This window comes from Cavia porcellus, unplaced genomic scaffold (genome assembly GCF_034190915.1).
Source record: "Cavia porcellus strain 051 isolate PalLab524CR breed Dunkin Hartley unplaced genomic scaffold, mCavPor4.1 scaffold_12, whole genome shotgun sequence".
NCBI lineage: Eukaryota > Metazoa > Chordata > Mammalia > Rodentia > Caviidae > Cavia > Cavia porcellus.
Genome location: NW_026947495.1, coordinates 81,875,120 through 81,900,771, shown reverse-complemented (window position 1 = coordinate 81,900,771; position 25,652 = coordinate 81,875,120). Strand labels below are relative to the sequence as shown.

Below are 25,652 nucleotides of genomic sequence, written 5' to 3'. Positions count from 1 at the left end.
GAAGGTAGGGATTTTTGAGGAAGACCCTCCCGCAAAACACATTAGCTACAGGAACACAGTAAACCGGAGTGTTCACTTTGCACGATACAAAGATGGGGTCAGTACTGACCACTTCTCAGCAACCCCAGCCTGCGCCTGTGAGAAAGCATCAGCACAGACACAGAAATCCATGGACAGAAAGGCATGGCCCCCGGACTTGTGCGCAGCAAGCAGGCCACATCCACATGGGCTCATGCACTGACCCTGACATGTAAACGTACCTGCTCCTCCTACCTTACATGGGGCACACAGATGTGATCGGGATCGGCATTCACTGACTCCAGAACACAGACAGCCGAACTGAACCCAGAACCTGCGTTCCTTCAACTCACCCTCACTTATAAGAGAAGGCTGGGTCATTTTCAGCAAATCTAACTGTGGATGTTTGTTTCATTTCACCTGTTCTCATGGGTCCTAATTTTTTATTATACACCTAAACAACTAAAGAATAAACTTAACAGCTGTTCCATGTGTTTTGATGTCAAAGTGCCCTTCCTATTTGCATCTCCAAATATTTACACGTACACCTGTCCTTATTAGGTCCGAGCACGCACTGTGTGTTACACACATTTTCCCTCTACTACACATCGCTCCGTCCATGTGCACACGCACCAGCTCCGCTGTGTGCTAAGGGAGGTGAGTGGACGTACAGCGTTTTACTGCACTGACTCTCCATTTAACTGGCTTAATGAGGCCCAGCTAACCGTCGTGTGCACCGTCAGAAACAAAACACTCCTACTGGGTCAGGGGCAGCACCAGACACAGCCCGTGCGAGTGTGTCCTGCAAAGCTCACAGGACACCACGCGCCCTGGCGGGCAGGGCTGGTTCGCCTACCTGCATGTTCTCTCTCATCTCTATGGCTTCTCGTAAGGGATGCACCGCTACTTTGAAGACGTCGTCGATGGTTTTGAGACCGATGTTCCTGAGCATGGTGTACTCCCGGACTTTCTTTCCCATCCTCACCGACAGGCTGCGCTTCTGCCCCTTCCCTCCGCCGCTCCGGTTCGTTATCGCTATGTGGACAAACAGGGTCACATGCTCCATGACGTCGCCCACAAATGAGCGCAGGGGGACGTGCCGGTATCCGGGCTGCAGGCATTCGAACGGGATGGTGTACTGCCCGATAAACTCGTCCCCGATGTAGTCATCATCCAGAACCACAAAGCGGATCATGGCCAGCTCGGGAAGGTTCACTTGGAACTCAAAAGTCTCATCAAAAATGGGGTTATCACTGTTTTGCTGTACAGTTTTAGTTCTTTGCTCCGCGCAGTCGGCCGGGATCCCGTGTATTTCCACGCAAACGTAGGGGTCGATGACATCCCCTTTGGCACACGCCCCCTTGGGCTTTGGGAAATTCTGGCCGCTGATGATCTTGATGTGCAGGGCCAGAGGGGACACGCCAGGCACGACACCCTTTGTGTTGGCGCTGAAGTAAGAAATCTCATCTCGCATGACGGATGGCCGCAGGACGTAGCCACAGCCCCCGTTCTGCAGGAACCAGCCCGTGTGCAGGTCCATCATCGGACCCGGAGTCTGGAAATTCATCGCCACGATCTGGCAGCCACAGTTCCAAAAGTCCTGCGGGTTCAAATTACTGGAATCGATCCGCATGGCACTTGGGTAGACCCTTGATAAAAACTTCTTGTTATAATTGACAAAGTCCTCTGGGTATTCATTCGCAATCCGGCTGGCCTCTGTCTCACTAAACGAACAAATTTCCCAATAGTTCTGGCTTTTCATGGACAGTTCAAAATCCCTGCACTGAACGGATTTACAAATGGATACCAAATCGGACAGCTCGCGACAGAGTTGTATCTGTTTCTGCTCACCGCTGTCATCGACAGACATCCTGCGAGACATGTCGGCTTCCTCATCTTCATCTGTGACTTCTCCTTCCAGCGCGTCGGAATCGGAGGGCAGTTTCTTTCCTTTCACGATGATCTTCCTTTTCAACTTCTCTGGTGACGGGAGGTAGGATTCGGACAGCAAGGGGGCTTCTGTGTAGAGCTGATCGCCGAAGACTTTCTCCATGTGTTGGGCCATAACCTTCTGCTGGGACAGGGAGCAGTGGTTCCCCAGGCAGAGGATGAGTGGGTACTCGGAAGCAACGAAGGCAAACTTATGAATCACCTCCAGGACGCTCTGAAAGGACAGGGGCGTGCTCATGTTATTCCGATTGCAAAGGATTGGCTCATTATCTGGACCATCGCTCACATCCAGTTCCACGCTCCGACAGCCCATCTTCAAAGCTCTGACGTAGCCGCTGACGTCAGCTGGGCCCCGGAACTGGTCTTCCGTTAGGTAGGTGTTATGGGAGGCGCTGATGTAGTAGTGTGACAAGGGCTGGCCCATGTCTTGGGCCACCTTCTTTTGCTCAGGATCAAAAATGTCACATTCTGGCGACAGTAAGTACTGAGTAAAGCCATCGATGGCAAGAAACCCCTTCTGACGCCCTTCCTCAGAGAGCTCGAACCTCCTGATGATGTCCAAGCACGTCTCCTCCGTGATGTGGCCGACTCCCTGCTCCGCCTCCAGAAACAGCATGAGGTCATCGGCGTCCAAGTACTCCTTGTTTTTCGATATCTGTACAAGTAAGAAGTACACTTCTGGCCGAGTACAAAGTTCACAAAAAGCTTCGCAGAACTCCTCTTCGGTCACTCGGGTGGTTAGTTTTTCTTTGCTCTTCTGGATTTCTTTAAACTTTAACCTGATCTTGGATTCCTTCAGGGTAGGGTCGAGTTGCTTTATTAACTCGACAGCTGTGTCTTCCAACATGATCCCATTCCCGTCGACATCTGCAGCTTCGAACATTGTCTTCAACCACAAGAACCGCGGGGTGTCCTGGCTGCCCTCCATGCAGTCCAGGGGCTGTTTACTGCGAGACACCAGGTACCGAAGTCCAGACACCCAGATGTTGGCAACATCCGCGGAGTTGGCCACCAGGTCCAGAGACTCATAGTTTTCCCCGTGGAGGATGGAGAAGGCGCAGTCCTCGCAGATCTGGTCAGCGAGCCCATTGCTCCTGAACGTTTCTGTGTTCTTCCCCAGCCGGATCTCCTTGATGGCCGCGATGTCCAGCTTGGCCTTCTCCTGGTCCTTCTTGGAGGGCTCCCAGCGGAGCGCCTGGAGGTCGGGGTCCAGGGTGAAGAAGCGGTTGTAGATGCGTGCGTTGGGCCGCACCTTCTTCAGCTCGCAGCCGGCCTGCATGAAGCTGATGCAGTCCTGGGCGCTGCTGATCTTCTTCTCTGAGGGCATGCTGCTGAACGACACCGTCTTCTTCCTCCCGCCGCATTTCTGGTTTGAAGGATCCTGGAAAGTAATTGGCAAACAATGAATCAGGCTCTCTGAGGAAATGAACACATGCAGAAACACTCTAGGGACCCCCGAGACACTCCTGTGAGCGTGTGGCTATGGGAACAGCAGCCAGCCTAAAATTCAGCCTTCACTGAAAAAAGAGGCACCACTAACAGATGTATTGGGAAAGAAACTTGTTTTGCAAGTGTCCGTGTGTTCTTTCAATGAAAAGAAAGCAGTAAGCATGCATCAGGGGTCTTCGTTTCTTCCAGGGGACTTCTCAGGAGCCCTTCCTATGGGACATCAAATGTCACCCATTGAGACCAACAGATCGTATGCAGCTGAAACACGGCAGGTGGCAGTGTGCTTCCTGAGTGAATGGGGGCCTCTCACTCACTGCCTTCCAAAATCCAGGCCTGGTCTTCTGAATGCTCAAAATACTCCTCTTGGCCTTGGACTGCCCACCGTATTTGGTAGTGTCCACTCCTTTTCACTGGACATCTGACAGAAGCCACTTCAAGCTGCATATTTCTTTAGATCTTTTACTCGATTTAATAATGTGCCCAACCACATTATCAATTTAAATTATTCTCCCACAAACAAATTTCCCCAAGGCATCTTAATGTACTCTTTGAGCACCTGATTTTATCAGCATTCCAAAGCAGCAGCACACGGCCTACAAAGGGCATTGTATTTAGGTCAAAAATAATGAGTCTCGAAGAAGGGAGTCAGGGAGGGGTGAGGAGACAGGTGGAGAGATCTGAGTGTGTTACATGCACGCAGGAACTCGCCAAAACAAACCCACCGCTCCGCATGACTAACACGCACTCAGTCAAGAAGAAATAGTTCCTGTGCTACTATTCCACACACCAGAACCACGGCCTTGGGAAGCCACTTAACGTCCCTGAATCTCAGTCTCGGCTTCTCAAACAGGAATTAGTAACCTGTATGTACAATACACTATTCTTGTGCAACTCAAGAGAAAATGTTCCTGCCTGTTCCTTGTAAAGTTAAGTGTGTGCCAGGCTACTCTTGAGGCAGAAGAAGAGTCCGTCCCAGGCCTGGACCCATCACTGGGAGCCCATGGGCAGACGCTGCCCAGCGTCCAGGGAGCCACCTCTGCACACTGAGGACAAATCATCAGTGACACAGGGCCAGTACAGCACCGCTGGTCCTCTTCACTTGGGGCAGCCTCTCCTCTCCGAGGCCTGTTGAGCCAGGCCTTCCTGTACTACGATTAGGGGAAAGTGAAGTGATTTATTACTTAATTGGCTAAAATCCTGCCTGTGAAAGGAAACAAAATTTGCTTTAGTTCTGAGGTCTGGTGGATGATTCATTGACTCAAATGTGTATCAGATCCCCAAGTGACAAAGATATAAATTACCCAATTAAGAGTACAGAATATTGCTTCTCTGTTCCCTGGCATTTGGCAACATAGCTTCCACTCAGAGAATTGCTATTTTTAATTTCCTCACCCTTAAGTTAAAAAACAACCATAGCTTCTCAGCTGGCTGTGCGTATATGCTCTATTAAAGCCCATTTAAATCCGTCATGACCACACATGGAGAAGTCTCATGTCATGTACATTCTCGCACACCCCCAAGCCAGGCACCTAACACCCAGGCTGGAACGGGGCTCATCCCCCAAGTAAAATAAAGGGGGAGACGGAAACGTGACGGTCACTGAGGCTTCAACTCCAAGCCCTCAGACTTGCCTTTTACGCCGTGAGCTCTCACATTAAAAGCTATCTCTGTGGAAGAAGATCTCGGTCCAGAGTTCTTGTCGGCAGAGCCGTGAAACCCCCAACAGCTCCTCACAAGCCTCAAATGGGAGTGAGGGTCCTGTGGCACCAGCGATAGCATTCCCCTCACCCCTCTGCTCTGTGATGATGCCTTCTTCAACCAAGGCTTCTCCTAGGAAGAGAAGCCTTCAACTGAGAGACACATTTTTTTTATGAAGCCCGCAAAAGAATCTACCTGTGCTACAATGCTTATATCCTGCTTTGCCCTGCAATTTCTACATGATTGAAAAAACTATCCCAAAATGCCTTAAAACCTGGGATCTGGGGGAAAGACACAATTCTTAAGTTGTTGTCTCAAAAAACAACATCGAAAGCTATTACAAGGCCCCAAATGAGCGAAAACCTGGCCAAAGCATGTGTGAACAAGTAATTAGCTTGTCTGCTGATGCCGACTGCCAAGACTGCTTTATATTAAAATATTCTGGAAAGGGTTCAGGACTCCAGCGTTCCTATAGCTCTGCCACAGTAAAGGAAAATCTCTTTTCCACACTTAAGCTACCCACCGGCTTTGGGAGTCTGGGAGGGAGGTGAAGATGGGGTTCAGGGGACACGGAGGGTCCCTTCTTCATGGCCATGATCTGTTCCCCAGAACCCTGGCCCCACACCCGTGCCCTCTTGGGGATCTTGGCTGCTTTGCAGAGAGAGAAGATCAGTTAAGGTAAATAGGCTGAAAAGAATTCAAGAATCGGTTACAGGTGTCCCTTGTTGATAAACACGAAACGGTGAGGAAGAAACAGGAGCCACCCACTGCCGCGTTCCGTGCAGCCCGTGGACCGGAGAGGCAGGTGCCCTGGGCGTGCACCAGGAGAAGCCAGGTTTATCGTCAGCTCAGCCGCTGGCCAAGCAGGCAACTGCACAGCCAACGATGGTCCTAACATCGAGCTGATTTTTATAAAGTAGGTCTTTCAGTTTTCAAAGCTCCATCTCCTTACTCTGAACAAAGGTAAGAAGCTGAAGACCATCCCCTGCCCCTCACCCCATCTTTTGTGTTCCTCTTGGAACAGAGCAACAAAGCAAGTCCCAGTCCCTGGGCTGAGCAGCGCGCTGTGATGCCTGTCCCCAAAGTCCACGGTCATCCTCCTGTCCTGTGTGGTGCAAGGGTTACTCGGGTATGGAGCCCAGCCTTTCCAAGTCCTACCACTCCATGCTCAAGTCTCCAAAGGAACGTTCCCCAAACATTGAGACAAGCTAAAATAAACTAAGTAAACCAAGTGGAGCTCGAAGGATCCTGAACATTGCAGGCAACATTTCACAGTTTGTTCTACTATGTTCTAAATTAAACAAATAATTTATAAAACATTTAATCACCAGGGTCAAGAACAATTTCATAAATCAGTAAAATAAGAGATACATATTTTATTCTTGTATTAAAATGACTCAAGACATTGTTTTACCTAACAATACCATTTCTAAAGTATCCAGATCGCAAAGACAATTTCTATCCTATCTCATGTGATGGGCTCATTTTTAATCTTAGAATTTATTTGGAAATATAAGGCAGAAATGGCCCAATGTTGGGGATTTTCTTCACTATCTGCCACAACACTGTCACTTGTCCACTGTCAGGAACAGTGACCAATAATAATTAAATGAGGCTCTTTCTTATGCAACAGTAAAATGTTTTAGCTCCTTAGACACTTTATTAAACTAAAACTGCAAAAATTTACTCACATAAGCTAAATGAAGAAACCAGTTTCTATTAATCCCTCCTAACATGCTTCTCTCCAAGCACAAGATTAGATATACTCCAAATTCCAGCCAGGGATTTAGCTCAGTGGTATAAGCATCCACCTGGCAAGCACAAGATTGTGAGTTCAATCACCGGTACCAAAAAAAAAAAAAAAGTAATCCAAATTCCTTAGCAAAATCAACAAACAAATCATTTGCTTTACAACACACTCATAGGCTAGGGAAAATCTGCTTACTTGGTGCAAGCACAGCCTTGGCTCTCATTCATGAAAATATTAAATTATTTCAATATAATAATTGCAGAGCAAAGTATACTACAGTAACTCAAAAATGTGAATGCAATTAATGCTGTAGAACTGTGCATGCATAAAAGGGATAAATGGTAAATGTTATGCTATGTATGTTTTAACACACACACACACACACACACACACAGTATAGTGAAGCATTACATAAAGACTCAAGGTAAGCAAAAGAAAATGTCCTGCCAAGTTCTCCTGCCTCTGCCGATGAACATGTTTAACATCCTGGACACCATCGCATACCCCTTTGCTTTTTTGGCAAGTTGTTTTTAAGTAAACAATTCTTACACAAGTTTTGTTAAACCAGAACAAATTTAGAAAGCCTCAAGAACAGGAATCAAAACACCAGTTGTTGAACTATGATTACAAGTAATCTTTGTTTCATGAAGCAGAAATCCAGCTCCATAAATCCAGCACATGAAGGTGACGTTCTCTTTTAGTGTAAGAGATGGGAATAAACCTTATTTTAAAAGAAGGCTCATTAAAATGTCTCAAGAAAATTTAGTAAGTTATAACTAAAAGACAAACACAAATACAGACACATGAGCCTTATCAACACAGGGCTGTAAATCAGGACAGGACACTACTGACATTCATTCTGCTTTCAGGAACTTCCAAATCAAACTCGGAAGCAAAAAGCTCGGTGAAACCCTTGAAAGCTGTGTGCAGCAGAGTCTAGACTCCAGAGGAGCTCCAGCCCTGACCACGAGAGGCCTCAGTCTCCAATCACTTGGGGAATAATACTCCCTACGTCTGTTGGGGGTTAGCACCCTGCAGAGCTGAGGAATCCTAAGGTCTGAGTTTCATCAAAAGCACAATATTCTGTAGAGCAGATGCAGACCGAACTCAGGCAACGCAAGGGCCGCCGCACACCAGGAGCGAAGACCCTGAGGAGCTGATGCACAGTCCCAAAGAGAGGGATGAGAGCAGGGAGGACCAGAAGCCAGGGAATGTGGGAGGGGCCAGGTTGCTGGTGTGAGGGAGAGGTGAGTGGAAGTATCTCCAAGCCAGGCAGTCCATCGAGAGTGGTAGCATCCGAGGCGGCCGCCAGGCTGCACTTGCTCTGGGCCACGTGGGTGAAGACATGGGGGAAAACTGGGCCCAGGTTTGCGTGGAACCCCCGGAGAAATCTGGCTCCAGGTGCAGAGCTGGGAGGCTCCGCTCTGAAGCAGAATCACGCTGAGGCACAGCAGGGGACTATGCCCACACTTAGGGAGGGGCAGAGGAGGAGACACTCACCAGGGAAACGCAGAGCCAAGAGGCCACAAGCCAGTGCTCCTGTGGAAGCCAAGACCAGGAGAGCAGGTCTCGGGAGAATTTCCTGGAGCAGCAGCGAACTGCTAACTTTGCCAAGAAAATGTCTTCTATTCCCTTCGGGAGGCGAGGACAGAAGGGAGCAGGGAAGCTGACTTGCAGCCATGTGAAGAGCTACGTGTAAGAGCTGAGGCGGGAGGTGGGCAGAGAGCACAGCTTAAGGTGGGGCTGAAGCCAGGATGGTTACGGGGGCGAGCAGCCCCGTGAGACCAGGCAACAGGCAGAGGCAGAAGGTGATCAGCCAGGGGAAGGCGTATGTTGTGGATTAAGGACTGGTGGTCAACTTAATGCCAGCTGGATTACATCAGCATGGCACTGAGCGAAGATGCTCCACCTGAGGAATGTTGCCAGCATAAATAGAGAGGTGGAGAAGGAGGAGGGAGGCATTAATGCATTATTGCATTGAGGCGTTGAGGCATTGTGGGTTCTCCTATGAGTTCCTGTTTGAACCTTTGATTCTCCTAGAGAAGCTCTGGTCCTCACATCGAGCATCACTTCCTGGCTCCGGAGGGGAAGACATGTGCTGCTTGGTCTCCAGGATGAACTTGTCACGCTGGCCTTCTGGCATGTACCCCACTGTGCTTGTCATTGGAGGAGTTCGGGGCCTTCGTGTCGCCGAGGAGGCTGTGGTGCCTTTCAGGACAGCCCTGGTCTTTGTTGTAAGTGTGACTTCTCAGCTCCAGCATAGAAGCCTCATCCCACCAGCACAGCTCCTTCACCTCGCTGGATGGACTTTCTGGTTTCCACTACTGGCCTTTGGGCCTTCCTGGCACGGATCCATAAAAGAGACTGGCGTTGAGTCCTTCTTGTGGGCTCTGGACTTCTAGTTGGACTCGTGGGAGGCATTGTCATGAGCTCTGGGTCTTCATCTGGACTCATGTGGGACAATGCTGTGGGATTCAGGCCCTTGACTAAATATTCTGTTTTTGGTGTTGCAGATAGATTTCCTGCATTTTCTTATGTTAAATCCCGGTGACCACTATAAAAATATCATAAACTCCACATCTTGATTCTAATTGTTCTCTGCACAACCCCTAACTATGACATGTACCTTAAAATCTGGGCTCTGTGACAGAGGGTAGGGTTGAGCAAAGCAAGCCAGCTGTGAGGCACACACACATGTGCATGGTGCCTGAGCCCACATTTCACTGTCAGGTGATCCGGGGAAAACTGTTCCCTGCACTGGACCCAACTCTTTGCATGAACATCAAGGAGGGAGGGAGCTGGACAATCACTGCAGGTCAAGGAAGGAAAGAGGCAGACACGAACTTCCACCGACATTCCCAAAGCTGTTTCCACAACCAACTCAATTATTTACCACACGGTCACAGAGGAAATGCAACTTGTTTACAGTTAACTGCATGTGACCCAGCCCGTGTTACCATGTGATGCAGGAACACAGAGGCCTGACAGCCACCAAGCTCTGTGAGCCACGAGCTCTCCCCACAGTTCACTCCACAAACAACTGGTTCGTCTACTGCACCTCAGAGATCAACAGGAGGCAGAGCTAAGTGCATGCACACACACACACACACACACACACACACACACACACATACACACACACAATCTCCCGACAAATTAAGTGTCTCATATTTCATTCATGAAAGGTGATGCATTTAGAGAAATTGACCAGAGGAAGCTGTCTTAGCTACTTTCCTCACTGCTGAGACAAAGTACTGGACACCCAAAACTCAAAGGGTTACTGGCTTAGGCTCTGTAGAGGAGACTCAGGAAACCTTTCTAGAGGGGACAGGTAGACGATGGCCTTCGATGATCCCAGATGTGTAATTTATTCTGTCCTGCCAATTCCTGCCACAGGCCCTGCAGTTGCTTATGGAGAAGCCTCCCCGACCGATGGGCTTTCTCTCCTGGCCTCCTCAGCAATGTCACAGCCTAGGGGGCAGAAGACCCATCCTAGGGCGGCTGGTGACCTGGATGGTGTACAGAGGGAAGAGGAAGGCGCCTGCTTCTGTTCTTCAGAGGAGCTCACGTCTTCACCTGCAGCCTGCACGTCATCTCCCGGCTTCAGCACAGACCCTTCGGCCTCTTGTCAATGGAGTCGCGCGGGACACTTCAGTGAGCTCCAGACCTTGTGCTGAATCCTCCGCTTCCCGCTGTGCAGACACCTTCTGCCCGCCTCCTCGTTGACTCTGGGCTGGCCATCCTAAGCCAATCCTGTCACTGCTTAGCCATTCCTATTTCTTGTGCTGCTTTGCTAGTAAACACTGAGTGATGTGCACACCCTCGCTTGCTAGGTGACAGCACGACCTGTCTCACTCATCCAGCTGATACCTGGGAGGCACCGCCCTGCGAGCATTGTGCATTGGTGGTGCCACCGAGAACAACATGAAGCGGACACCAGGAGAGTTCTGGAGGCCTCTGAAGAATGGCTCGCTGCTCTCAGCCCTGTGCATCTGAACAGACATCTGCCTGGTACACACACACACACACACACACACACACACACACACACCCCACTGAAATTCACGGGGAGTGCTGCAGCGGGTAGCAGAGGTGCCAAGAACCAAGCGGGCTTGGACAGAAGACAGGATCGTGTCCCTCTCAAGGAGAACCGCCTGGGAACCCTGCAGCATTTGTGCCACCAGCTCTGCTGTCTCTAGGTGAGGGTTACCTGAAGGTGCTGCATGTCCACAATGCAGTGTCCCGTCTCTTCAGAAGGAGAGGCCTCCATGACAGAGTTCTAAATGTACATCTTTCATATCTCCATCACTGATACTGGGTCATTCAGGTATTATTATAGATATTAAATGTAATGTCCCAACTATTCCATATTGCATGATGTCTAATTAGGGCCCCTCCCCAGAAATTGATGCATTACTAGGTAGGTGTTTATAAATATCTGTCATTTCCTTCCAATATTTCACATTTATGTAAAGCCTTTCATTTAAAAATTAAATATCAACAGGAATGGAACATTACATAAAGTTTATTTTACAAATGTTCCTGACAACTTCCCATTCCCCTTTATGTGCTAAACTGCCTGTTTACAGAACAATTTCTCCTTCATTGTGACTCTTCAATGTTTAATGGTGACATTTTCTCTTTTAAAAAAAGAAATGTCAATATATTATTTACATTGCCTTTCATCCCTTTGGAGTTGAAACCTATTCTCTGGTCATCTAAATTTGAATAAAGCATATTTAAAACTAAAAACAAAATGTTCAATATATTTTTTTAAAAAAAAACAACTATTCAACTTCTACCGTTTGGTCTCATAGGTGCCACAGGAGCTGAGTTGCAGAACCAGATGTGATAAGGAAATCACATACAGTTACACTGGTTTAAGTGGAAATAAGAGAGGCATAGTCAGCTTTACTTCAAAGCTTAAAGTCTGCACTAATGAAAACAGTCTGAAAAATAGTTGACTTCCAGAATTTCGTGGTTTTCCGTGCAATGTCCCCTAAGGACAAGATTCCAAACTCCGTGCATCAGTAAAGATGCCAATCAGGGGCATGAGACTCGGAACACCAGTGCTGGGGCAGAGCCAGAGGCAGTGCTATTTGAGAAGCAGACACAGGTAGATGTGGGTAGCAAGACACATAGGCGCTCATTTAGAAAAACTCACAGAATATTTGTAAAGGAAGGATATGTTTACTGTTAGAAAGTATGTTGTAAATATTTGTGACGTGGGATGAGCAGACTCAATTTCAGTGACATAAAAACCTAATTCTATTTAGCAATGATGCCGGAGTCCACAGCAGAAGCTTCAGCCAGCGACAGGACCCTCACCAAGTGGGCGCAAAGCCCTGGGCTCCATCCCCAACGTGGGGAGAAAAGGGCAGGTATCCACCTTAACAGTAAATTAAACTCCCCAGTCCAACACTCCTGCCACACTAACTCCCTAAGAGCAACCTCTGACCCTTCCGTGGCTCCCAGAGCCTTCTGTGAAGAGACCCCAGTGCTGTGTGGAAGCAGTCTTCTATTTCCTCCTTCCCTGATGATAACAGAAGACGCCCCCTGGGGCCGGCTACCAGGGAGGACAAAAGCTCTGTGTCAGTGGTCAATGGACATGAACATCAAGATGATCTGATTAAAGGGTGCAGGCTTTACCATCACTTCCGGGATGAGAGAGAGGCACCCGACACTAATCCCGATTGCATTACCCCTGATTAACTCCCCATCGGCATCTGTCTGTGTGCAGGACAGATGGCAGGCTCAGAGTGCGTCCTCCCTGCGGGGACGCCTGCAGCGTGAGCTCCCCGCCCCAGTGAGGCTCGGGGAATGCACCATGGCCATGGGAGATGGGGGGCACCTCATTTCTTCATTTAGAAATATGCAAAAGGAAACTATGTAAGAACAGCTTTTACTTATGCTAAAAGTCACAGTCCGTAACTACAGTACTGATAAAAATCCTGAGGTAATTAAATTCCTTCTCCCCTAAATTGGATTAGAGGTTAACGAATTTTATGCACCATCACCACTATGTGTGTGATTCGTGTCACACAAAATTTTATGTCCTTCACTTGTATTTGTTAAAAACAATGTATTTCCTGGCCTAATTCAGAGACCAGCATCAAGGATAAAAGGGAACGAAGCCTGCTAAAGTGTTTAGAAAATCGCAGACCATCGTCTTCATGCAGTTCCAAAATAGTGAGTTACTCATGAATGGAACAAAATATAAGCAATGTATTTAAAAAGCAATAAATTCTTCAGACAGTAAGGTTTATTCCAGGAATGTAAGACTGGTCAACATTAGACAGTTCGTAAGCAAAATTCAGTAAGTAGATAAAAACAGAAAAACAGGCCAAACAGCTCAGTTTTCTAGTAACTAGCTTCTTTGAAGACAGTCAGTAAGATAACCCTAGTTCCCAACAAAACTCCCAGTAAGCTGGTAAAAGAGGACAATCTCCTTAACATAATCAAAAACTTCCAAATCTCAGAGAAAACACTCTACAATTCTTTAAGACTTAGAAGCATTCTTGCTACAATAAAAAAGACTATTATTTATTCTCTCTAGATTTGAACATGAATTAATATAGATAAGCCAAATCAAAAGATAAGAAAACTAGTGTAAAATATTGTAAAAGAGATACACAATTGTATCTAGAAAGTAAAAAAATCAAGTGATAAAACTATTAGAATTAAAACAATAGTGGCAAAATACAACATAATATAAGAAAATTAATAGTTGGGCTGGGGATTTAGCTCAGTGGCATAAGCGACTGCCTTGCAAGCAAGCAGTCGTGAGTTCGATCCCTGGTACCGGTAAAAAGGAAAAAGACAAAAAAAAGAAAGAAAATTAATAGTCACCTTATATACGAATCTTTTCTCAAACATAGTAGCAGGGGTAAGTGGGGAAGAGAACTACATTCAAATTAACAACCGATATCGCAGAACTTAAGGAGCTATGTATAAAACGTATATATAGAAGTTTATTTCATGTCACGTTCGAAAGGAGGGCTTCATTAAGTGAGACATTAAAAATTACTAGCGGTATTAAATTGGCAAAATTCAAAGACTCCACTAATGACAGAGAAATACAATAAAATTGTAATGCACATCCCAATGAGATTGCTTCAAGAGATAGAAGTACAAGAGGAATTTTAACTAGCAAAGGAAACCATGTAGTTTTTAATTGACTATGGAAAAAATTACTATTCAGTTGAATCAAAAACTAGATTTGTGTTGCATGTCAGAAAAAAAATTTACATAAAGATTAAATAACATTTAGAAGTACTAGAAAAATGTAAGAATAAATTTGTATAGTTTTGGGACATGACTTTTTCTTAACAAATACATGAGAATCAGCATCTAGATAGACCAGAACACATAAACACTTGAAACTGTCCAAATGTATTTTTTTAAAACCTTTGTAAATAAGGAGGGGAAGGAGGTTGAAGGGAGGAGAGGAGAATGGGAAAGAAAGAAGAATCAAGGTATGTCATGCACAGCTCCAAATTCCCTGTGATGAACGCGATCGATGTTCACACCTAAATGTACCATAAAATTATTTTTTAAAAATCTTATACAGGAAGATATTTGATATATGTTCTTTAATTTACAAAAAGTACAAACCAATTCTAGAAAAGACAAATTCAAAAAATTATGTAATGGTTTAGAAATTATATTAAAAGATGTTCACTAATTATATACATATAAATACACATGCACAAATAAAACCATTACTTTTATTGATGTTTAAAAATATGAGGTTGTAGAACACTGAGAATTTTTAAACAGTGTCATGGTGAACAAAGCGGGAGCAACCTCTCTGGAAGAGGAGGTGAAGCAGTCTGAGGGTGTTAAAGATGCATCTACAAGGGGCGAATGGAACATACAGTGAATGCTCGGCTGGAACCAAACATACACCTTACGACGCGCTGCGCAGGACTGCAGGGCAAGGGTGCCCGAAGTGAGAGAGAACACTGTGAACTCCGGAAAGGGTGATGGCGAGGCACCTTTCACCGCGGGAGCCCCAGCCCTGCGGACCAGCACCACGGGGTCCTCCAGCCACCAGACCCTGCAGCAGGTGGGAGGGGCAGGCACCGAGGCCTCCCCTGCAATATGACTGCCCCCCATCACAGCCGCCTCCTGTCAGGTCAGCCAGGTCTCAGAGGCTCACAGAGTGACGGGCCCTAGGTCCCATGCTGCTTTGAATCACCCCAAAACCATACCGCCAACCCAAACCCGTCCATCAGGAAAAAAACTGTCCTACATGAAACCAGTTCCTGGTGCCAGCACAGGCTGGGAGCACTGTTTCACTCTCATACGTCTTTTGGTTTAAACATTCACCACGGATTTTAATCCCACCTTGCACTTTGATCCAGCAAAATCATTTCTGAGAACTGAATAAAATTTTAGGAAAATATCTGAACAAATGGACAAAGGAACAAGTACAAGATGCTCGCTACTACTCTGTTAAAAAAAAAACAGGAATAAACTAATTAACTAGTAAGGACTGGCAAAGTAAATTATCTATAGATCTATAAAATAGAAATCTGTGTATGCCTTGTAAGACCTGACATAGATGGACACACCTTAAACTGGATACATGTGTGCATGTGTGTGTGTGTGTGGACTTAAAAAGCAGGCGACAAAAGAATACCTATGACATGAAAGATCATTATTTATACATGGCAAGCCTGAGAGGGTAAGTCCCAACTGGTAATAATGTTTATCTCTAGGGAAAAGGAAGCAAAATGATGGAATTTGCTTTCACTATGTTGTGCAAATTATTTTAAATTAGCATATATTACCATATATTATGAGAAAACATATGAAAGCTATTTCCATGTTAAAGCTAATTAAAAACAGCCCTATAAAAAGCCCTATAATTACATCATCAATTATCAGAGAGATGAACCTCATGGAGATAACGTATAATATCTGCATTTCTATGATTTGAGGCATAACTAAGAAATTAAATTTCAAAGCACATGGGCCAGTTTTTATTAAAAGAATTTTTTATTATGTTGAATTTTTTAAATACAAATTTTAAGAATGTTTATTGTTCCTAGGAACAGCCCAATGTACCCCCACTACAGTAGGGCAAAATGCCTTTTAAGAATCATGACAAATGGCAATCATTCAGAATCTCACACTTTAGGACTCCTGATTTTAGGCAGCCTTAGTGCAAAGAAGGCCCAAAGCATGATTCGTTTTTCTAAGGTACCTGTACAGTTAGTCTTGGGAACACTTAACCAGCTCCAACGATTGCCTCCGAGTCACACACTTCCTACTGCAAGCTCTGAGAGTGGAGGGAAGGGGGGACTGTTCCTGGGGGAAGCAAGAAGGCTTAAGCTGAGATTTCCTCACTAGTTGTTTAAAAAAAATTTGATTTCAATTAAATGCACTCCACAGACAATGAGATTCAAATCTGCTGTACTAAATCAGGACTTCAATAGGTCTCAAGGAAAGGGGACTCAGCAAGAATTCCACCTAGGTTGTGGATCTTCAGCCTTTCAGAGTACACATCCTAAGTATTAAGTTTGCAACCACAGTCTTCAAACACAGCCCTAACAGCTTTCCGCCCGGCTGCCCCAGCAACACCATCATGTTCACGTCTGCGTCTCCACCTGGAGGACCGGGAATCTGCCTTTGCGCTCATTCCAAGTCTTCAAAAAATACATCGTAACGCGTGAGTGATGTCCTTCACTGTCTCCTCCTAACCTATGCTCTTTTATTTCTTTGAGGATGGTCCCAGATTCCCTCCTTGAATAGGGTTCCTTATCTAAACCTGCAAAATAATTTCTGTGCACCGCTGCCACATGTTTAACTCTCCACCTCTAACTCTGAATCTTAGGACAGTCCCATATTCCTCCTGAAATGTTACTCAAAATTGCACATAATTTCTCAAACACGTTTGCACTCTCAGGAAAAACAGTGATTGTTGACAAACTGAAACAAACTGAATCCACTCAACTCCCAGCAGGATTCTCCCGCCATCAGACCATAATCTTCAGCATGAGGCTGGAATCACAGCCGGGAACAAGAAATGGTAGCTAGACTGAGAATGCAGTCGTGCCCACGGAAATCAGAGCCAACCAGCTGCAATACCAGCCTTGGAGTCTGGTTCAGCTCCTACCTCCCCTCACTTTGTAACAAACTGCCAGGTGGCTTGTGTTCTCCACACTGCGAGAAGTTTCCAACACCCTGTGAAACCTGCAATAGTTACATGTGCTTATCTTAGCAGTTTTTAAAATGAGGTGACAATTGCAGGCTTTTTCAGAAATCTAAATGAACACATTCTCATCTCTAGGCTAGAGATTTTCTGGAACAAAGATATTTAACACAAAATCGGAGTTGCGTGGGGCTTTGTTGCTTCATGAGGTCATCAGTTGTAATAACGGGCTTCGAATTTCCATTTCTGATGAAACTGACAGACCCATCCCTTGAAAGGATGAATTTCTAACCATCCCTGAATATCCTCTGAAAGGATCAGACCCTTTTCCCAGGGACTGTAAATCCTGCGGGGTAGAAATGAAAAACACTCACGTTACAGACTCGTCTTTGGTACTTAATCATAAAAGGATCACGGGCTGCGTGGATTCCAAGCCATACTGTGTCAATTAAATTAAACTTGTTTCAAAATGATGTTTCATCTTCTAGATCTCATTTAAATTATCAGCAAAAAATATTAAAGTCATTCATTACTCCAGAACTGGTCGAATGACAGGAAAATAAAGCACTTAATGAAACCATGTATAATCTGTCATCGTTTTCCTAAAACTGAATTTCCACTAAACACTTTACAATGAAAAAGTACAGTAATTCACAAATAGCTTAGAGACTAATCTCTAATTAATCTCTTAGAAAAAGACCCTTGACACCTCATCAGAGTTAAACCTGCTTAGCATTGCTGTCGGGCAGGCTGGGAAGGCTCAAAGGGGAACCGGAGTGAATTCACCATACTCACTAGCACATCACGAGGTTTCTTATTAACAGTGCGCATGAGCTGACAGAAGGTGACAGTTCGCCCTGTCTATGTTTATAATTGTTTCAGGAACCTCCAAGGAAAAGCACTTTATGTTCATAAATAATGTCAAAGCCAGAAGGGTAAGAGCACCTCATATTCTAAGAAATCCTGTACCTTTCAGAGGGTGTCTACATTTGTGTTCTCCTGAGATCTCGGTAAGATTTTAAAGATGACAAAACCCAAGACCTTTGGAGACTGAATAATGTGCTGACACACAAGGTCAGCGGACGTCAAACCCATGTGGTCCTCCTCCTGCTGAATTCCTTTCGACAAGCCCTCATGATCTCAGCACCGTACTGTGTCACTTTTCTAGTTGCTGTGTATCTTCTCACTCTTCAGGTAAGAAATGCAACTTCACAGCTACTGCTATTTCCCCTCGCTAAATGTTGAATAAAAGAAGCTGTCACTCCGTTAATGTCTTCCTAACAGTACTACAACACTTGGCAGAAGTGTGCCCTCAAAAGAGGATGCATTATGGGAAACCCCCACGACCAGCAAACCCTTTCTAGCCACATTTAGAGAGTCACGGCCACGGAGCTGGCAGTGAGCTGGGTACAGAGTAGAGGCACATAACGGCCCCGGGGCGGGAGAGACACATTGGAGGTCACCCCCCAGACAGGCAAGGCCCTCCCATCACAGGGGTGGGGACTGCTCTGAAGGAAAACACAGGGCACCAGGGAGAGGGGAGCTGGGATTGGGCAAAGGTTCATGGGTGCTCCCTGGCAGCAGTCACCAACGTTCTGACACCAGGGACTGGCTGCATGGAAGGTCACTTTTCCTTGGGTGGGGAACAAGGTTTGGGGATCACTCAAGGGCGTGAAGAGCCTCGGGGTGCTCACAGGCACAGATCACAGTGAGACCCCAGCTCCTGTGAGACAGAACCTGAAGCCCTACTGCCCTGGGCCTCAGGAGCAGCTGTGAACACAGATGGGGGCCCTCACTGCTGCTCCCCACTGCTGCTCCCTTCTGCTGAGTGGCCAGCGTCCTAACAGGCCAATCTGTGCCTGGTGCTAGGGGTTGCAGCCCTAGGGAGAAACGAAATGAAATTGTTAAAGAGGAGACCGCTTAGGGACTGCAAGAGAGAGCAGTGCAAACTGAAGGAAGGGGAGATGGGTGGGCTGAGGACCTCCTGATGAGCTGGGGCACTGCGAGAGGCAGGAGGGACTGAGCATAATGTCCCCAGGCCATCCTGGTTGCAGCAGTTGAGATAGATCTGGAGATACCACACGCAGCCCTGGAGAAGCCTGAGGAGAGGCAGCTTCCGGAGCAGCTCTGAAGTACTCAGAATGCAATGCAAATGAGCAACTTGCTCTTGGAGAGACATCTGGGTTCCAGAGGTAAATGCGGGCCTTAGGGACGGTCAGGTTCTCAGCAGGATGGGAACCCTTGGAACGGATGCCCGAAGCAGAGGAAGCAGTGTGAAAAGAGAAGAGTGTCTCGCACTGAGCTCCGAGTTTACCTAGGAGAACAGGCCATGTAGGCTGGAGCAACAGGAGACACATGCGACCGCCTCATGACAGGTTGCCCTGGGGAAAGGGTGCCCCGTGCTATGCACGCCGGCTAAAACCCAGGGGATGAAAAGAGGTGTCCACTAGCTGTGCCATGGTGCACGCTCTTGTGACCTCACACAGAGTGGGACTGGTGGAGGGCCGTGGTGGTGCCAGGGGCAGGAGGAAGTGGACCTAACAACACTTTCCAGCAGCTGGGCTGAGGGGGAGAGCGAACAGGGGGAGCAAGATGGGAGGGATGGAATTCAACAGGAGGTGCTTGCCTGCCTTTGCTGTACCCTAAAGAGAAGGAAAAAGGAAGCAATTAAAGACACAGAGGAGCTAACTGACCAGACTGCAAGGAGATCCGGGACTCGCCAGCTCTGACCTCCGCTGTCTCCTCTCAACGGCCAGGAGAAGCAGGAAGATGACCACAGGATTAAGAGGTGACAGCAGTGAATGGAGGGGGAGTCCCACCTTTTGACTAGCTCTTTAAAAAGCCAGGCGAAGTTGTTGGTTGGGGTAGAGAAGGGAGGAGGTAGGGAAAGTGGGGTTTGACAGCAGTGGGGTGTCTGCTGTTTCCCCGGGGGAATCACCTTCCCCACCCTCAGTCTGTGACCTTGACCTTGGGATGAGGTGGACAGGGGCCTTCGCTGCCTCCCCCTCCTGGATGGCTCCCACACACACCTGGACTCTGGGCAGCCCTGGCCCAGGCCTGGTCAGCCACAGTATCTGCTGCCCCTGCACAACCCAGTCCCAGCAGACGCTGGGAAAAGTGGCCCCAGGGACGGGGCTTCCTCTGGGCCGCCTGAGATGGAAGGGACGAGTCCACAGCCATAGGGAGAAGCAGCAGAGAGCAGCTGAGGGACGAAAAGCAAAGGATGCTGGTGGTTGCTTGCCGCCCTGCCCTCCTGGGGCATCAGCTACTGAGCCAGGCCCACTTCTGCCTGAGACAGCGCAAGTTTGCAGCCATTTGCCAGAAACAAGGCAACTCAATCCCAGAGGACTGCTGGGGAGGGACTCTCTGGACAAGTGAGCACGCACGTCCCCGTAGCTGCCTTCTGTCATGATTCTATGGTGACATCCGGGCTCCCAGACTCTCCACTCGGATCTCATATTCTTTGCAATTTTCAGTCATAATGTGTAAGTCTCTGACACGTGGCATAATTAGCAATTTGTCTGAATCACTATTATTATGTGATAAAAATGAACAAGCTATTTAAAAACAAGGTTGCTTATAACAATGTCTTCTTTTGTCTCGAGTCTAAAGAAACAAGGGCATATTATAAAATCATTCAGGGCCTAAATGGGCAAACGGTAAATTAAAAAGATGTCTTTCTTCTGCGTTGGTGTCCAAGATGAGGCAGAAGCTGATTTTCACTCGTGGTCTAATCAGAGGAAAACAGGCCCTGTAAATGCTCTTGGACTGTTTAACAGCCACAGACAGACGCGGTCATCTATTGTTGGTAAAACCAGTCATTTTCTCTCCCCTCTTTCAATGTCAACAAAGCATTTGCAGGTGCTCTATCAGCATCTTTCTATAAAACCAAAAATCCATCCCTGTTGTGAACACAAAGGAAACCCAGGCAAGCAGGGAGCCGAGCTCATGGATCACCGACACGCCAAATCCATGGAGACCTGTGAATAAGAAACTCTTCAGAGGATACGGAAGAAAACTTTTCTGCCACGATTCTAACTGCAGAAGTCACTTCAGTGAGTCAACATTATCAGGTAATTGTTGGAGAAAATACTGTGGGAAGCATTACATGATCCAGATTTGCACCGAAATCTTTTGTATTTGTTTGGACCAGAAAAGTGCCTAGTTTACCCGAACGGGGCTGAGAGTACTCTGGTATACAGAAGTTTTCTGAACCAATGAACGAAATTTTCTGGTAAAATTTCCTAAAGTTTCCTGGCAAGGTGACACCTAAGCCAATTCAGAAAGGACTACCAATACAGAAGAGGCGAAATTTCTCTTTACATTATTATGAGTTCCTAAACTTCCTCATTCCTTCCCATCATTCAGACAGCTAAGCTAGGCAGTCAGACAGAGCTAGGCCCTCGAGAAAGCCAGACCAAGCACATCTGCACGATGGCTGGAGACACAGCTGTTGGAGACCGGGCCTCAAGATAAAGACGAGACGACCAGGCCTGTGTACTTCCTTCAAGGACAAACGTCAGGCCTCGTGAAGCCTAAATAGACATCGGTCACCCCAGGGGGTGACCAAGACCTCTGGACTCGTCATTTCCCAGAAGTGATCTTTGTTCTTCCGCGCCCCCTTGTTACATGACTTGTTTCCCACTGGACCACTGCTGGACCACTGGGTGACCATGCTTGTCTCTTATTGGTTAATCACAGCTCTAACCCATGTGGTACCCACGTGGGTATCACTCTATAAAATCTGCCTCTCCGGAGTTTTATCTCTCCCTCTCAATAAATATTTCCTACTCTTAACCTCTGTTGTTCCTAAATTCATTCTTTGATTTTTAGAGAACACAAACTTGGCATATCAGACTTCTAACATTGGGAGATAAAGTCTTTTCATATTTCCCCTCCTGTACCATACCCTACATCACGGTGAATACTGAAGGTCTCTGTGTTCTAATCTCAGGATGCTGGGCAGGGCGCTCATTCTCTATGATACAGCACCTACAGAGCAGGGGTGCATCTGGGGTCTGCGGGTCTAGTGCATGCGTCCAGTGTGTGGATCAGATACGTGTGCACGTGTGTCTGGTGTCTGTGTTCATGTGTGTGCGTGTGCGCATGTGTGCACCACATCATCTGTGTTCTTGAAGGCTAAATCTCTACTGCCCTGCAGACCTATTTTACACTCCGCAATCCTACTGCTTTCCTCTTCCTCCTGAGTCCTGGGCTTTCTTACGAGCGCCATCCTATTTCTGCCCCTGGTACGGGGACATCTTGGGCTCTCAAGGCTATAGGCAAACCCGTCCATCTAAAATATGATGCAAATGCTAAACGCCATCTGAGTGCACAGAGCTCAGGGCAGGTGCAGTGTTTGGATGTGCTCTGTGTCACAGAACGGGGTCTCTCCCAGCGGGTCATGTCCCTGCCTCCACAGTCTGTGCTACAGCAAACAATGCATCCAGATCTGTCCCCTGAGGACACAGGCATGCTCTCCTGCCACAAAACACACAGTCATGCAGTGTGTGCTTTAAATCAGGTACAGTCTCAGAGAAGGAAAAAGTCATAATAGCCATGGTCCATAATCAGTGCAACCACGGCAAGGAGAAAACTGGGCTCTCCTTTGGCCCAAGAAACAAATTATACTGAACTTTTCAAACACAGGAAGGCCATAAAAAATGGTGAGGTTAGTGGGACTCAATAGTTTCCTACATTTTATAGTCAATCTATCAACAAAATGAAAATTATTAAATTACAAACAATAGCATATCTAAGAAAATATAAACATTGATATTTTAATTGAAAATATGAAATCAACATTCATGTGTTTTCAAGTACAAGCATATCAAACAAAATAAAAGTTTACTGTTCTATAAACAGGTCATGCGCAGGAAATCTATTTATGCTTAAATGAGGACAGAAATGAACTTTTTTAAAATTCCAAAGTAACTCTGTTAAGTCACTGAATTAGAGCCTGCTCTGAAAGTGAAAGCAGAAGTCTGACTCTCTCCAGGAAATCTAAGTCACACGTTTCTTGGAAGGAGCCTCAGAACAAGAACCTGAATGTAAAGCTCTGTGCTAAAACGTGGGGAAGGGAGTGGCATCGTTTTGCTAGCTGCTCACTCTTTAATCCTGGGTCTGGGTACATTAACTTTCTACCCATAGGGTGTGGAGTGCCGGTCTCTAGGCCTCCCTGAGAAGCAATGTCCCCGGCGCCCAGGTCTACAAATACACAGTGCTTTAGGATAAAAGTTACATTCTGTAATTACTGCTGGATTCCTAAACACTCCCGCAGCCCAGATCCGAATTCAGGGCTCCAAGAGATGGAAGCAAGATTAGAACCCAGAGCTTCCACCTCGCGGGCTCTCCCGCTTCACATGAGAACAATAGCGCATATAATCTAGGACTTCTATGTGGTGCTAGATTTTTTAACCCAGATTGGCTTTTATGCCTAAAGTAGGAGGGGAAAAATGAGATTTCTTAAAGCGTCTGACTTCCATGAAAATCTAATGGATCAAGGTAGATAGTTCTGAACCTAAATGTGTAGTTGTATTTCTTTCTTCATGGACATTGCATCAGTCCTGCGTATGAGAAGGGCAGTAGCAGTGACCTCATCCGAGCTGGACGTGGGATTCTCCATCTCAACATTACCTTGCTTCCTTTGCTCTCTGAACTTTCAGAATCTCAAGTCATGATTCAGGCAACGCATTCAGATCAATCGATGTTCTCCTGCTCAGACGAGCAAGCGACCTTTCTCTTCTCACAGGGCTGAGCGTGACTTTTAATAAATTCACTCTGCTCCTGCGCTGTCTCCAGGCAGATGCTTTCTCTGAGACTTACCCCAGCAAATCACACCGTCGGACAGTCACGACTTCCTGGGCGTCAGTCTGTCCTTCCTGTCAGTCTGTCCTTCCCACTTCTGCTTCTCACTTGCCACAGCTCCTGCATAATCACCCAGTGCAGTGCTCACCGCGCCGCTGGTATACTGCGTTCTCCAGGGCTCCCTCCAAACAACCAAGCAAGCCAGCCAGGCAGGACCTGGAAGAAGCTGTCTCGGGTGACTTTCATCCCTAGGGAGCACTGGAAGCAGCAACACCCGCTCCGAAATTGTCAGAATCACCCGTCTAAAAAAACTCTAGATTTCTTAGCTCATGAGCGTAATATAGCCCTATTTTCCTATGAATTTATTTAAGTATATGTGAAAAAAATTAGTAACAAGAAAAACACTCAGGTTGGCAGAATACCTGTAACACAGCTTCCCGGAGGAACTAGAGACAGACAGCGTGATCTGATCTGTGTTCCTCCCTCCGTCAGTGGGCCCCGGGAACCTTAAGAATCACAGGCTCCACCCTGGACCACCAAATCTTGGGGCGGGGTCAGAAAGCTGGGGTGCACAGGATGAGGGTGATTCTAAAGCATCGTGAGGTTTCACAGCACAGCAGAGTGGCCCCAGTCATAAACATGCGGAACAGTGTACTAAAACCATGTCTTTCCAGGTCCTGCCCCGTCTGACTCAGTAGGCAGAGGCGGGCAAGGGAATATGTACTTTTAAAAAAAAAAACCCTGGTCACCTCAGGTGATCCATATCGTCAGGGAAACGTGGACACAGTCCAAATCAGAGCATTCAACATGGTGCATTATCCAAACAATAGATGCAGAGTTGAATCCATATCTTTTTCAGCACTTTCATTTTAATTTTATCGTTAGTTCAAGAGAAAAAATGAAAATATCCCAAAAATTAAGAAAAATAACAGAGCATCCCCAGGTTTAAAGTATTAAGAATACTGCTTTGCATAAGCAGTTTTAGAGAGCTGATTCCAGGGTGATGAAGATGAATACAGTTCTGTGCCATCTGAGGCGACCCGCAGGAAAATTCAATATCCATTCGCCACCGAGACGCTAATAGAGCTCTGTTTATCTCGTAAAGGATTTCCTCCCTGAAGAAAGAATCCATCATGATGGTCATTTGAACCTGAAGCTCTCCTCCTGTAGCCAAGACTTGTTTTATTTTTAATAAAACTTATCAGAAAGAATCATCTTCATCATTAAAAAAAAAAAAACCAACAGTGACACCTAAGAGGGGTAAATAAACAATGTGAAAGGCTGGTTCTGAGCAGCTCTGCTGTCCTTCCATCCACACTCGGGGACAGACCCCAGCTGTCCCACGGACGTGGGTGATGAGGAAGGCTGCCCCTTACAAGTGCCTGGCCACTGCCAAGCTCCGTGTCCAGAGGTGTGGGGTCTAGTGTCACGCAGCGGGTGTGGGTGGGAGAGGAAAGGCTGCCTCTCCCTTCCCAGCCTGCTCGGTCCCAGCCCCTCTCCGCCTGCCCTTCCCCATCAGAACGGTGAGGCCCCCTTTAGAGCAGGGGCAGCACAAACCATGCCACTGTCAGTGCCCGAGACCCAAACACTGCTGTGCTCAGAAACGGCAGGAACTCGCCCTGCAGGTATCGAAGGTGGCAAATTAACAAGATGCAGCTCCCCTTCCTCACCGTCCCCACTGTGACCCGGGCTTCCAGCAGCCTCTTTCCTCTAATCCTCTGCCAAGTCTGAATTCCTAATTATAACCACGCGGTGTCTTCTTCCGAGCAGATGGGGCTGGAGTCCCACAGTGGGACACTTCCGATGCCAATCTTTACCCTC

At 46.8% G+C, this 25,652-nt stretch overlaps 1 protein-coding gene and 1 long non-coding RNA gene across 4 annotated transcripts in view; one reads left to right on the top strand and one right to left on the bottom strand.

Moving 5' to 3' along the window:
• The window catches only part of Plcl1 (phospholipase C like 1 (inactive)), a 239,250-nt gene that overhangs the window by 40,303 nt on the left and 173,295 nt on the right, over positions 1-25,652 (bottom strand). For all 3 annotated transcript variants that reach the window (XM_063259511.1, XM_063259513.1, XM_063259512.1), the window contains exon 2: positions 875-3,349. In XM_063259511.1, the coding sequence (XP_063115581.1) occupies positions 875-3,349 (2,475 nt within the window). The remainder of the gene's footprint in view (positions 1-874; positions 3,350-25,652) is intronic.
• On the top strand, positions 8,079-11,595 carry LOC134478351 (uncharacterized). Its single transcript, XR_010050960.1, has 3 exons — positions 8,079-8,560; positions 8,906-9,099; positions 10,262-11,595. It is a non-coding gene; the product is annotated as an uncharacterized LOC134478351 (long non-coding RNA).